This window comes from Petaurus breviceps, unplaced genomic scaffold (genome assembly GCF_028583685.1).
Source record: "Petaurus breviceps papuanus isolate PSGF00001 unplaced genomic scaffold, PetGlider_PUasm1.0 90825, whole genome shotgun sequence".
In the NCBI taxonomy this organism is placed as follows: Eukaryota; Metazoa; Chordata; class Mammalia; order Diprotodontia; family Petauridae; genus Petaurus; species Petaurus breviceps.
This window is the reverse complement of record NW_027187353.1, coordinates 6,267,509-6,281,724: the sequence shown is the minus strand read 5'-3', so window position 1 is coordinate 6,281,724 and position 14,216 is coordinate 6,267,509. Positions and strand designations below refer to the sequence as shown.

At 43.5% G+C, this 14,216-nt stretch overlaps 1 protein-coding gene across 2 annotated transcripts in view; it reads right to left on the bottom strand.

The window, feature by feature from the left end:
- NPTN (neuroplastin) overlaps window positions 1–14,216 on the bottom strand; it is a 72,876-nt gene that overhangs the window by 2,080 nt on the left and 56,580 nt on the right. For both annotated transcript variants that reach the window (XM_069071211.1, XM_069071209.1), the window contains 3 exons: window positions 11,825–11,958; window positions 7,135–7,408; window positions 469–490 (listed from right to left, as the gene is read on the bottom strand). In XM_069071211.1, coding sequence (XP_068927312.1) covers window positions 469–490; window positions 7,135–7,408; window positions 11,825–11,958 — 430 coding nt within the window. The remainder of the gene's footprint in view (window positions 1–468; window positions 491–7,134; window positions 7,409–11,824; window positions 11,959–14,216) is intronic.

Here is a 14,216-nt window from a genome sequence, read left to right as displayed (position 1 = left end):
CAAGAAACTGGAAAATCAGTTGAGCTGTGTTACAACAATTCACTAACCGGCACTCACATTATTTGTACCAGTTTAGAAATTAGAATCATAAAAAGTTACAGCTGGAAGTGGGGGTGGGGAGGAGGGCACAGAGATCAATGCCTTCCCTTCCTTTTAAAGATGAGACTCGAGTCATGAAGTGCTTTGTTACCAATTTGAAATTTTATAGTACATCAAGCCTACCTAAAATGAACGGTGAGTACACTAAAATAGTTAAGCTCATCTCTAAAAAAAAATTAACCGTATTGCATATCCTGAGAATCAAAAGATCATCCATCTGGCCAGTGTTTAATATACTGCAACATTCACTTCCCTCTTTTACTACCCCTGCTATTCCAATTTACCCCATTTATTTCACTGCAAATCCAAAAGAATTAAATTCCATTCTATCAGATAATTACTAAGGCAATCACCGGAGAAGGTACTTACATTGGCCCAGCTGGTTCATCATCTGCAGTAGGTATTTCAGTTCAAATTTCATTGAAAGATAGGGGAAGAAGAGAGACAGTAGAGTTAGGGTCTGTAGAGAACTTTTACCTGGACCAAAAATTGCAAGTGGCAAACTCATCTATCCATAGCATTTATTTTAAAAGGCCATTCCACTTGGTAGTGCAAAAGACTCATGGAGTTATTTTTCTGATTTCAAGTTTTTAATGGCAGGTATGTTGTTTCAATGATTTTAGTTAACACTTTGAATGCTTGTCATGAAAAACTGCAACTGTAGTGGACAGATAACTGCAATATCATTATACTCATCTTGTCCCCAAGTTCCAGTGGTTCACTCTTAAATAGATGAGAAGACAAACCAACATTTCAGTTGTAAAATCCTGCTGTTTGTTTTCTTGAAATGACTGCATTTTGGAGCCAGTCTTCCAATGTGGATGGACTTGTATGTTCTCTATGGTTACAAACAAATCTTTGCTTCCCCCAAAAGGGACAGTTCTTTTTCTCCATGTTTGCAATTATACAGGGGATCCTTAAAGTGGAGAATAAAATGAGATGGTGGACTAGGAAGCCACAACAGTGAAGTGTGACACACTGCAGAATAAATGCTGCCCTCGGCCAGCAGTGGGTAATGTGCAACCTTCAAGAAGGCAAGTCAAATGGTAGTCGTCCCTCTACTGAAAGGGCATGCTACAAAGAGAACCTGTGCTCTGCCTGTAGTCTGGCCCAAACCAGAGGTTTTTCAAAAAGAATTCAGTCATTTGAGTTTAGATGCCTTCTCACAAATTTACAAGATCCAATTAGCATTTGATAATTACTATTTATGTTGTTTTTGTTTTCTTGCTCCCTCTAAAGGTGACCAAGGTGGTTCTAAGCAGGGATGTAAAGAAATCCACAAAGGGGAGGGAACATTTACACCAGCTTTTCTGTTGGATATTCCATTTTGCACATAGGTAAAATCAGATGGATTAAGTCAGAACCATTTGGCTTCACTCAAGTCAAACTCTCAGCAGGATTCCACAAGGGGCTCGGTGCACATGAAGCAGGTATGGAAATCACAGTCTCAGTGTAGGCATCTGCATGAGCACACACCAGGAGGAATGTCTGTCGGAAGGAGACATTGCTCCACCTGTACCTTGGAGGCAACGGAGAGGCAAAGCTACCGCCAGCACACACAGTGACCGGAGCAAAAAAATACTTCAAAAAATAAAGAACTGACCACAGACCAACATCAGCAGCCAAACGACAGGCTAGCGACACCCCCGGTGTCCACAGGAGTCCATCACTAGCAGCATTACACTCACTATCCCAAAACGGGAACAGAGAAAAACTAGGACAACCAAGACGTCCGTGTGCTGGATATACAGAGACACACTAACTACTGAGACAGGAAGCACAGACTCAGTCCTCCCCTGGCAGCAAACATCTCTCGATTCCCACCGTCGTGTCCAAGCCAACAATGCTACATGCTGGGCACGAGGCCCTGCTGAGACTTGTGAGTGGAAAACGAGACAGCCGTGAGCTCACTGACTTCTCTAGGGAATGCTCCAGTGGGCCATCTAAAACCCCCAATTCTAGCACAAGGTTGTAGACTGAAGAACATCAGCACCCTGGCTACCAAGCTTTAAAGTAAACAAGAAAGACAAAACAAAAACAGTGTCATCTGGCTAATGTCCCCTCGGTGTGACAAAGCGTGATTCTGGGCATCAGTTTAATGAGGCCATTCTGTAGCTGAACAGGCTTCTAACGTGCAAAGGACTGCATGGAGGTAGGTGTTTTAGCAATGATGAAGCAGAGTGGGTGCCATGCCTGTGAGTGGGAGCAGTTGTTATTCATTCTAACTTCTAAACCTGATGAACTCCTCCCCTGCCTCCCCCAAAGTTCACTTGCACATTCTTTTCTAGAGGTTCAAAAGAACAAAGGAAAAAAGCATTGCATTTCTACCCTGCTGGTCTGAACCACTAACTGCAGCCAACATACCCACAGTACAGTACGGACAAAAAAGGGACCCGACCCCTAATGAGAAATTCAGGGGAGAGGGGAAGAAAACAGAAATACAGTGGGGGAGTGGGGGTGGGGCGGCGGGGGAGAGGTACAGAAATTAAAAAAAAAAAAGATTAAACAGCAAACTAAAATCCAAATTAGTTGTGAAGGTGAATGAGGTAAACTTGAAGAAAAGTGTTAACATCATGAACTGTGCATCGTATAGACTGAAGCGGAGAGTAAACAAACTCCAAAGCATGCAGATCGCTCACTTACCACCATTTTTAAGGGTGTGATGCAATTGAGGGGGGAAAAAAAAGAAGTCATAGTAACCGACAGATATCAACATCACCCCAAACCCTCGGGCTTACTCATCACTGTTCTCTCACACTCACTGTCACTCTCAGCTGCTGGTCAGATGCAGGACTGGGGAGGATGAAACAATGTGTGTGCATTCTATTCTCCTGTGATATGTGAGTGAAATCCCAGCCAGGACTGCCGAAAACTGATTCATCCTCAGTGTGCAATCTTTCCAAATGAATGCCCTGAGCCCTTACTTCTCCTGGATTTGCCTGGTAAATCAGAAGAAGGATCTGCAGGTGCCCGGCGAATCACATCTGATATAACACAAGACTACCTTAAGGCAAACTGATTTTAAAGAAAAGAACTTAAGAGATCACTCTCCAGTCAGTATTTCTCAAACATCACTATGAGATTTTAAAAGGAGAGCTGTAGAAGGTTTGATTTTAATATTTCATTAAGATTCAGCCCTTAGTACCTTTCCTCATTTAACTTGGATTTCTCTCCATGTTAGAAGGAGAGATATTCCACCAAAGCATAACATGTTAATATAAGATGTGTCTATGTGATAAAACGGGACAGTGGCTGCTTTAATTTCATCTGATCTCAGCTGGTTTCAAACTTTTCCTTTCAGTTACTTTCTTGTCTTTTTCTATGAGCTATTTTGTTACTGACCCACTTATTTTCTAGTTAAAGAAAACTGAATGTACATTTTTCAGATCACTTAAAGATAGCTTTTTGCTTTCAGGCCTTCTACAAAAGTTCATATGGCATATGATCTTTATGTTTAGAATGATAAACAGGCTTGGGAATTAAAGTATTTCCCAATATCAAAATCCTAGAATCCTGAATATATCTGAGCCAAATTAAAATTTGGAATTGTTAAAATCCCAAAGGGCCTTTTTTTGCTGGCTTAAATTTTTTTCCCTTAACTCCTCCATCCTCCTCCCAATCCCAAGTCTCCCTTTGCCTCAATATCTTAGAAATTGCTGAAATGGAAGCACCCCATAACAGTTGCCAAGATGTACCTTCCCACGGTGAGGGGCTGAAAGCATCGCCACTCTCATAATCTCTCAAACTGTCATGTAATCCAGCAAGAACAGTTTAGAATCACATGTTCATGGCACAATGTGTGTCTGTATCTGGCCCAAAAATGAAATTATACCTCCTCCTGCTTCCCTAAGAATTGAACATCTAACCTTTTCTAGTTATTCAAAACCAGATTCAGATAAGTTGCTATGAGACATACTCTTCATGTCCCAGTGAGCCCTTATAAAATTTTCTCAGGGTCTAGAGAAGGGCAAAATTTCTAAATGCTGTGCTAATATACTAAGGTAATCCATTCCACAGGAAACACATGTCACAGGGTCTAAGGATAACTTAATCCTTTCTAGGTTAGAGGATTCACTGAGAAAATGACCTCAGTATTTACTGACCCCAGGACATCATTTATGTAAAATTTTAAAGCAATTCTATCAAAAGTGGAACATTAGAAGAAAAATAATTATTCCATTCTGCTTTGGATAGTGCTATATACCAGCATTTGCTTTTCAAGCTAGAGGACTGGGATATCAAGAACTGGTGGGCTGAACAAGATGTGAATAATCAGTAAAGAGTTCACATGCCCCAAAAAAGCAGTGAGTCTGAAATGGAATGTAGGCATATCTTGGTAATAAAGCACCCATCTGGCAGAGAACAAGCGCGTCAGGCCTATAAAAAGACTTTTGTTCCCACAATGGTATCTAAGGAGCCAATACAGAGCGAGAAGAAGGATGCCCCAAGGTGCATGCTGATTGGCCTGGAAACTCAGTCCTAAAGCAGGCGTAATGAACTCCTCCCACCCATTCTGAAGATTAACCAATGGGGGCTGGGCATGGGGAGGAAATAAACCCCGTGAATTTAGGGAGCTTTGTGAGGGGCTGAGGAGGATGTATGAGGGGAAAGGCACTGAAGAATGAAAAACAACAGAACCAGGGAAATGGCATGAAGAAGACAGGAAATACGCTTTGAAGGCGTCGTCATAAAAGGTTCACAAGGATTAGGAAGAGAATATGGGAGATGGTGAAAAGGAAATGATGGGGCAGCAATGTAAGAAGAGACAGCAAAACCTGCACCATGCTCCCCATCAGAAGGGGGAGTAAGGCAGAGAGAGCCACACAGGAGGGCCAGCATGTCATATTTGTACCCAAATACAATGCAAGGAAAAACTGAGCAGTTCGCTTGGCCATGCCTTTCCTTCAGGTGCTCACACTTAACCCGAAGGCAGGTAGCGAGACAGGCAGGCTGTCCCTTTTAAGAAGGGCTTATTCATTTTAAGTTTAACCTTAACAAGCCAGGGTTCTTCTGAGTGGCTGAATGGGCTTCCTAGCCAGAGATGTTTCTTGGCATGAAACTGGTCTCCAAAACTCTCATCATTTGAGTCTGACAAATGAGTAGATCTTTTAAAAGGTGGCTGGCCTCCCCAGGAGTTGTCTACATTTTTCTAATGGCATCAACACTTAACATTCCTCAAGTCTACTTGATTCTTTTCACAGGCTTGGCTATTAGTACAAAATGGCAAGTGGCTTCCCAAACAAGTCCTGGAATTAGGAAGAATCATGTCACTGAGCTTGCTGCAAGGCAAGCAAGGCTACATAACCTTATGGAATGAGGTGCTTTGCCAAGGACACTTCTAGTCCCTGCCGTTTTGACAAAAATGTAGTCTCAAAGCCTCATTTTCAGCCTCTCAGCCTTTGTGGGGAAACTAGATGAGAGCTAGATTTAGCAGAGTGACCATTCCCTTCTGTTCAAGGAGGAAATAATCCCTGTCTTGGGGTGAGGTGAAACTGTCCCCAAACAGCCAAAGGTAAAAAGGAGAGCAAACTCCAAGCCACTGTCCTTGTGTCCTCAAGACTACACTGCATGGCAGAAGCAAGAAAAACCTGAAGTCCAAGGGCATTAGGGGCTTCAGAGAAACATATATCCAAACCTCTTCACCTCAGAAAGCAGCCGTGCCACTGGCAGAGCAGGAGAGAGGCCGAGATCCTGGAGAATTGGGCAGATCAGGGGCTTCCCAAGTCACTAAGAGGCTCGAGCCAACGCAGCGCCATGGCGACAGCAGCCCCCTGCAAGTCTGTATTATGGACGGACACTAGAGAGAAGGCTGCTGAGGCTCCAGCCCACAGCCCACAGCAATCATGCTCACCCTGAGAACCTGCTCAGCCTCTAACTTTCATTCTACTTAATTTAAACAGAGGTTTGGGGTGAGAAAGAAAAATTCATTCAGAATAACTTGCATCCAGACTTAACTGTCTGATATCCCATGAACAAAAGACCCTAAGAGCATTTCTGGGTAATGCTTCTTCTGCAGAGGTACCAGGAGGGTGTCTGTCCATAGTCAAAGGCTCCAGCCTGGAGCAGTTTATTTAGTATTTTCAGCTGTACTGAGAGCCACAAAGCTGATGGGCTTAATACACACATATTTTAAATGGCCTTAAAAAGGGCTCACCTCAATGATCTGTTTTCCAGATACTTCAGAGCTGCACAGACCTACTGCCTTTGACTCTGGGTAGAACCTGAACCTTGCGAGTCATGCCCTATTCCCAAATAGGCAAGGGGCCTCAGAGAGCCATTGCAAGAGAAGGCACCACTTCCCAGCTGAATTCTAAAGTTTTGCTGCCATCCCACTTGACATGAGGATTTGGGAACAGCATGGGTAGGGAGAGGAAGGAGATAAGAGTCCTCCACCACATACAAAATCTGAAGAGACAATTTTGCCTGAGGTTTATTCTGTTCAAGTCATCTCCAAAACCCAGCTAGCTTAGTGGCAATGCTCTGGGCCTTCAAAACGAGTGTGTTCAGGTCTTCAGCAATCTCCCTGCACTCTACTACTCTTATCTAGGGGGTTAGAGATGGAAAATTCAAATAACAAGTGATCACAAAGGAGAAGAGCCTTGAAAACACTTGAGAGTTTTCTGCCAAAGGAAATACGAAAATCACTTAGCTCTAATAGTTCCTCAGTGAACAATCAAATGGAGAAGAGAAGATGAATCCTGGCTCTGACAAGGTCTGGGTGGCCAAAGGCTTTGGGAGTAGATTCCCCCAAAGCTTAGGGTTTTCTTGGGTTCTAATCTGTCATACCAGTATCTACAAATGATGAGATGGAACAGAAAACCTAAAATTGGTGCCATTCTCCACAATGGGTGAGAAGTTCAGAATTTATAAGACTCAGAAACAAAGCTAGAGCTGTGATAACTCTAAGCAGCCAACATAGAAAAAGATACAGGATCATCTTTTCCCTTGGATCCTGGAGTCCAATGACCCCTCCCAACTACTGCGCCCTCAAGAACAAAGCCCCGAATCACCGCTGGGCTCTGGAAACGCTCTCACCGTCTGGAACCTCGTCCGGCCTCTTCCTCTTTTCATAGATCACAATGATCACCACGAGAATGATGATCTCGGCCAAGATGCCCAGGAAGGGCCACAGCGGGGCCAGGTGGCTCCGCACCCTCAGGACGGTCACAAAGGAGTCCGAGCCGATGGCGTTGGTGGCGTTGCACTCATACTCGCCAGGGTCCTCGGTGATCTGGAGGTTGACGATGTTCAGCTCAGTGTAGTTCTCCTTGTTGACGATGAAGAATCGGCCGGAGCTATTGAGTAACTCCTGCTCAGGGGCAGAAGAAGGGAGAGTGAACAAGGGTCAGGGTGGGTGAGCCTGTGCTGCTCTATTGCATCTGAGACATTTCAGTTTGCTCAGAAGAAGAGACCCTCAGGACCCAGGTGACAAACTCTCTTCAGATGATAAAGATGTGACCAGGAAGTGGCTCAAATGAGACCATGGAAAGGCTTGGTACCAAAGTGTAAAATGCTCTATGTCCAACAGCATCAGGTTGGGCCTCATTAACAGCCTGGATGAGGGAGCCCTGACAGTGCTCAATGGGCAGTGGATCCTCGCTTCATTCACTTAGCCCTGGATGTGTTCTGGGGAATCTTCATAATGGAGATCTCTTTCAAGCAAATGCTAAGAGATCTGAGTCAGAAGGTTCCCTCCAACCAAAATCCCTATTTCCTTTGTTCCACTCTCTGAGAATGAGGCCGCCCTTGACACAGTGACCTTAGTTATATGATCTTTTCTCCACTGCGCATCTTCCTTCTCTCTAGAACTACTATTTTCTCCCCTTCTGCCTATAAACCTACTTAGGTCTTCTCCATCTTTAAAAAAAAAAGAGGCTTCCACAACCCCATGACCCTGCTACCTCTCCTTCAGGTCAATGTCCAAACTTCCAGGAACATGAGTAGTCCCCATGGCTGCATCCATGCTGGCACTGCTCCTGAACTGCCTGCGGTCTGTCAACCACGTTCTATGTGCAATGGAAAACTCTCTCCAAGGCCACCAAGGCCACCCGGTTCCCTCGAGACTCAGCCTTCTCAATTCTTGTGAAATATCTGACACTCCTGACCATCACACTTCCTCCTTGATAAAAGTCACAGATAGGCTCACAGAGTGAGAGCCAGACGGGACTTTGGGTCACCCAATCAAAACCCCTCGCTTTTCAGATAAGGAAACTCCAAGGGACTTTGTCAAGGTCACACAGGAAGGCAAGTGGCAGAAGTGGGATTCAAACCCTGGTCCTCTGACATCAGATACCAAGCTCTCCCCACTGTACCCCTCCCTTTCATCAACCAACAAGCATCATTAAGCACCAAGGAGATGGATGCTAGGTGCTTAGAATACAAAGAGAAAGGAATAAAACAATCCCTGCTTGCAAAGAAGTAAGATACATCCCAATGAGGAGACAATAAGTACATATGGAAAGTATATATCAAATAAATATAAAGAGAACAAATACAAATTAAAGAATACAAGACAGTTTTCGGGAAGATCCTGGCAGGTGAAGGGATCAGAAAAGGCCTGGTGTAAAAGGCAGGGGTGTGAGGAGAGTGCATGCCAGGCACTGGGGGGCTCAGGAGGACTCAGCTCTCAGCATGCTATTGTCTGCTAGGTTTCCGACCTTCTGCTCCCCCTGCTACTTCTTCCTGCAACAGCTTGAAAACATGAGCCACCTTTGTCTCTTTCTACTTCACTCAATCTCATTTCTTTATTCAAGTAACTCCACAGTCAGTTTCTCATCTGAGCTGCAGTTCTGCATTCCTAAGTCTGCATCACAACCTGAACACCCCCTGCAGCTTCAAACTCAGCATTCCAGCCATCTAAACACTTTAGACTTTTATTTCCCTCAACCCCAACATTCAGTCAGTTGCTAACTCCTGTCAGCTCTTCCTTCACAATCTCTCCTTTCCACTCCCACCACACTAATCCAGGACCTCATCACCCATCACCTCAACCACCACGAGAAATTCTTAACTGATCCTTGGTGCCACCTGTCTTTCTCTCTACAAGCACTGCTGCCAAAATAATCACAGCTTCTTTATTATCAATGCTCTGGAACCTCAAAGAGAATTGGAGGTAGAAGATACCACTCTTACTTTTCATAAAAATGCAAAAGCACTAACTGGCCTAAAAAATCTCTTCTCTTCTCCTTTCCCTGACTTAAGAATTTTCTGTCTGACTGATTCATACTTTCCATGGAGCAGGGGAAGTAATGAAATGGTTTAAATGGGGGGTTCATTTTTAGCTGTTCTGGGAACAAGGGGAGGATCAAAGAAGGGCTAGGACTTGCTTAAGTTGGCTGATAATAACAGATGACAGTGAGAAAGCAGAACACCCAACTCTCAACTCTGCTTCTTGGTTCTGTTCCAAGAAACATGATTTTTGGACATGGAATGGCAGAACAAAAATGGTTACAAAGAAGGAGCAAAAAAAGACAAGTGGGTAGACGGACATTTTGCTGTCTTCAGGAAGTCAAGGCATCAGACTCTGACGAGTCATACCCTGTGTAAGCACTTTAAAAATGAGCAGTGAGGGGCCGCTAGTGGCACAGTGAACAGAGCCCCAACCCAGGAGTCAGGAGGACCTGAGTCCAAATCTGGCCTCATACACTTAACACCTACTAGCTGTGTGACCTTGGGCAGGTCATGTAACCCCAATTGCCCTGCCTTTCCCCCCTCCAAAAAAAAAAAAAAAAAAGAGCAGATGTGATTTCAAGCCAGTGAAGCTTCAAGAAGGGGAAATGCACTGCATGAAAAGTAAACAGTGACCCAGTTTCCAAAAAAACTGTGAGTTTGACTTCATTTTCTGACAATATTATAGAATACATTTAAGGTAATGGTTAATGAGAGGAAGCAGTGGTAACTAAAAATCTAGCAATGGCTTCACTGAGAACCAAGACAGACCAGGCTGAGCCCATTTCCTTTTTGGACGGCAGAAACTCATCTGGCAGACTGGGAAAATGTAGATATACTACTATGACTTTCAGTAAAGTTTCTGACAGTCTTATGCCATCTTCATGGACAAGATTTACATAGTGAAGAGGAACTGCAACTGAAGGACTGGATCTACCAAGTCTGAACTTTACAAACAAACATATCAAATTAGTAGGGGGTCTCCAAGGGATTAATTCCGGCTATTCAATATTCTTATCAGTTACTCACAAGCCAAAACTGTGTGCCTGTTAAATCTGCAGTATGTTTTATAACAACTAGAATCCAATAGGATCAAAACAGGCAAGAATGATGGGGTCCAAATCAAGTGAGATATGATTTAATATGGATGACTATAAAGTCCTAGACTTAGATTTTTTAAAAAACCAACTTAACAAATACAGGATGAAGGAGTCACTGGGTGGGAAAGAGAGAGAGTAGAACAGCTCTAGGCAGACTGATTGGCTGATAGCTCAGTCAATATACGTCATCAATGGCAACATGGAAGCCTAAAAAACCAAAGGCTTAATTAGTAGACACATAATAGACCAGAAGGGATAAATGGTTGGGTTTGCTCTGGTGTGGCCTATTCAGGTTCCACTTGGATTACTGGATTCAGCTCTGTGCACATACCACACTTTAGAAAGACAGGGAGCTGTGTGTCCAGAAGAGGGCACCAAGGATGGTAAAGAGAGAAAACATGCTATAAAAGGATCTGCTGTATTTTTAGCTCCTCTGTTTAGAATTTAAAGCTCTTTAAACCTGGTTCCAAACTACCTGTCCAACCAGAGCATACAATATTCTCTTTCACATAAGAGCAGAGGTTCACATAGAGATTTCAGGGGATCCAAGAATGTAGATGGGAAAAAAAAATTATCTTTACTTTCACTAACCTCTAACTGAAATTTAGCATTTCCTTTAATTAATAGTTGTTTTAAAAATTATTTTGAGAAGTGATCCATGGACTTCACCAAACTACCAAAGGGGTCTATGATACAAAAAATGTTTAAAAACTCTTGCTCTAAAAGTCCAATGGGCCTTCTTGCTCCTCATCCCTCATATCTGCAGTGCCCTCCCTCCCTAACCACCATCTCTGAGAAGCCCAAAGCTCAGCTCAAATGCCTCCTTCCACAGGGCTCGTTTCTCAGTCTACTGTAGCTGCTAATGCCTCCCTTGCCAGGCACCATGTCTTTATTTTATATGTGCCTACAGGCTTGTCTCCCCCAACAGGAGGCAAACTACTTGAGGGCAAAGACTGCTTCGTGTTTATCCCCAGCACATACATTTAATAAATACCTGGTTGACTTAACTTAGAGGAGAAGAGACATTAAAGCTGTAATGAAGTGTTTGAGAAGTGCTTTCTTGGGATAGAAGGATTAGACCAGTCCTGCTAGGCCACACAGGCAGACTTAGATTTGATGTCAGGAAAACTCTTCTAATGCTTAAGAGCTATATAAAGTAGACTGGGCTGCCTGAAGGTCATATGAAAGCCTCTTGTTGGAGATCTCCAGGAAGAGGCTGGTCGACCACTTCTCGGCCCGGGAGCTCCCTGAGGGCGGGGCTATATTCTGCCCATCTTTGCATTTCCCATGTTTACACAGTGCCTGGCACATAGTAGGCACTTAATAAACACTGATCGACTGCAGAAGGGATTCTCAGTCAGCTCAAGCAGGCGCACAGCTGTGTGTGTTCCCAGACTGCTACATGACTGCACTACCCTCCCAAGGCCAACTGCTGAGAACTCAACTCTACCACTCACCGTGAACACGCCTTTTTCCTTCTTTCTCCACACCCAGTCTGGGTAAGGGTATCCAACTGATTTGCAGTACATAAGGGCTTCCTGCCCTTCATTCTTGTTCTCACTTCTTTTGTGGCCAGTGATCTCAGGTAGAGCTGTAAGACAAAGATGAGTTTAAAGGACATTGCTATGGAGCCCCAATCATGCACTAAGGCTGCTTTCAAAGCACTGAAACCACCAGTTCACCAATGAAGAAGACTGGAGAAGAACATTCTAAGCATCTTGCCTGAGTTCAATGATCAGCCTCTTCCCCCAATTCCCATTGCCCAGGTAAGCTAGACAGATTCAAGATATGACCCTATAGTATTTATATATTTTCTCAACATTTTCCCTCAAAAAATCTTTTAAAAAACCACAAACACCTGATAACCATATAAAAGATTGCCACAAATCACTAATAAGAAAAATGTAAATCAAAACCCAGTTTTTACCTCAAATTAGCAAAATAGCAAAGATGGCAATATATAGGAATACTGAATGTGTGTGGTAAGGCACACTACACTAGTGGGTGGAATTGTGACTAGTTCTGGAAAGTAATTTGGAATAATGCAGAGAAAAAAAGTGACTAAACTATGAATATCCTCAGACTCAAAGATTACACTGCTTCAAAGAGGTCAAAGTTAGAAAGGTCCCCCTTCCCATACCATCCCCCCCTCAATGCAAAAGGCCCCAAATACTCTGCAAATATTTATAGTGGCATTTTCCGAAATAGCAAAGTAAAGGTCAATCAATTGGAAATAACTAAAAAAAAAAAAAATTGTGGTTCTTTAATATTATATTACTGCAATGTAAAAAATAATGAATATGAAGGATTCAGAAAAGCATAGAATATGAATTGGTAGTGAAAGATGGAGAGAGGTGACGATGGAGATGGAGAGAAGGGAAGGAAGGAGATAAAAGGGAGAGAGAATAGGAAGCAGGAGGGGAAGGAGACAGAAATAGGAGGAAAGAGGAGGATCAAGCAAGTAAGAGTTGGAAGAGATAGGTAGGGGAAGGCTAAAGTGGAGACAAAAAAGCCTGGGACACTTAGGTGCAGAAGGGGTGGGGGTGGGGAGAAGAAAAAAGACCACTGACATTTTCCAAACACAAGTCATCACTCCCTAAATCACAGTTGAAATGTTTTAGCACCTAGGAGAGGAGGCTAGATGGACTTTAGTTCATCCTACTAAGTAGATTTTTGGAGGTCAGTATCTGGTTAGTCCTTAGATCTCCAACTGGCTTTAGCCAACTTGTCCTTTAGGGATTTCTCTTTGCCCTGACTCCTTAAACAAATCCTTGGCTCACCCTCAGAACGAATATACCCAACACCAATCACAACCATGGAAACGTCATGATCCCAGACCAGGGGTAGAAATGGGAGGGGTTGCACAGGTGACCAGCTGCTCAATATTCTCAGTTCTGGCTTCTTCCCATACTGACTACCTGCCTGGTCTTGGTCCTTCCTTCCTCACTTTTCACTGGAGCCTTTCTCCATTAAGAAAGCCAAGGCTAGCCCAGGAAAATGACTCATCAAAAACATTGTGACCACACCCAGCCCTGCCTACTCAGTGCTTCCCAGGTGTCAGACTGTCTTAAGGAGCTGTCACTCAGATTTATTAGTGCTGTCACCTAAACAGACTTAACTTAGACTTCACTGACCAAAGTGAAGGCTGACCCTTGAAAAACCTCACTAGCTTTCAGAGTAGCTAAATGCCTTAACATACCCCACTGTGCTCTCTGACTGACCAGCACCGTGCCCCTAATCTGCTTCTAGAGTCTTCTCTTGCTTCTTCATCTACTATGTAATATGAAAAAAGAGCTTCCAATGCAAAGACACCTTTCAACTGTGTGCACTCGTTTTTCAAAAGCTATGTGAACTAACAAGATGTCCTTGCTACACAGGAAATACAGGTAACTGGCCAATGCTTATTAGCCACATGCACCAGGTTCTCAGACCAAAAGCAAAAATTCCAAAGGACCCAGGCCAATGCTACTAGTCCCCACCCTAGAGAAAGGTGGCTATCCCTTAACCATGGCAGACTACAAGGCATGAGCCAAGAACTCTGACACCCAGAAGAACAAGTGCCCTGCCTCCTGGGGCAGGAAGAGACCTTCATCATCAATGTGTCCAAAGAGAACAAGCTTATAATTTTGGGTAATTTTAACACCAGAATAGGGACACTACTAGATATGCCAGAGAGTCCTTGGGGGAGGAACAGAAGCAGAAATAGTAACAATCACTACTAAAGACATGTGAGTCTCCTGACCTTATCACCAGCACTGTCTTCCATTTACCTAAATGCAATAAAACTTCATGGATGCACCCTTGAAGCAAACATTGGCATTTAGTAGATTATGTCATTGTAAAGAGAAG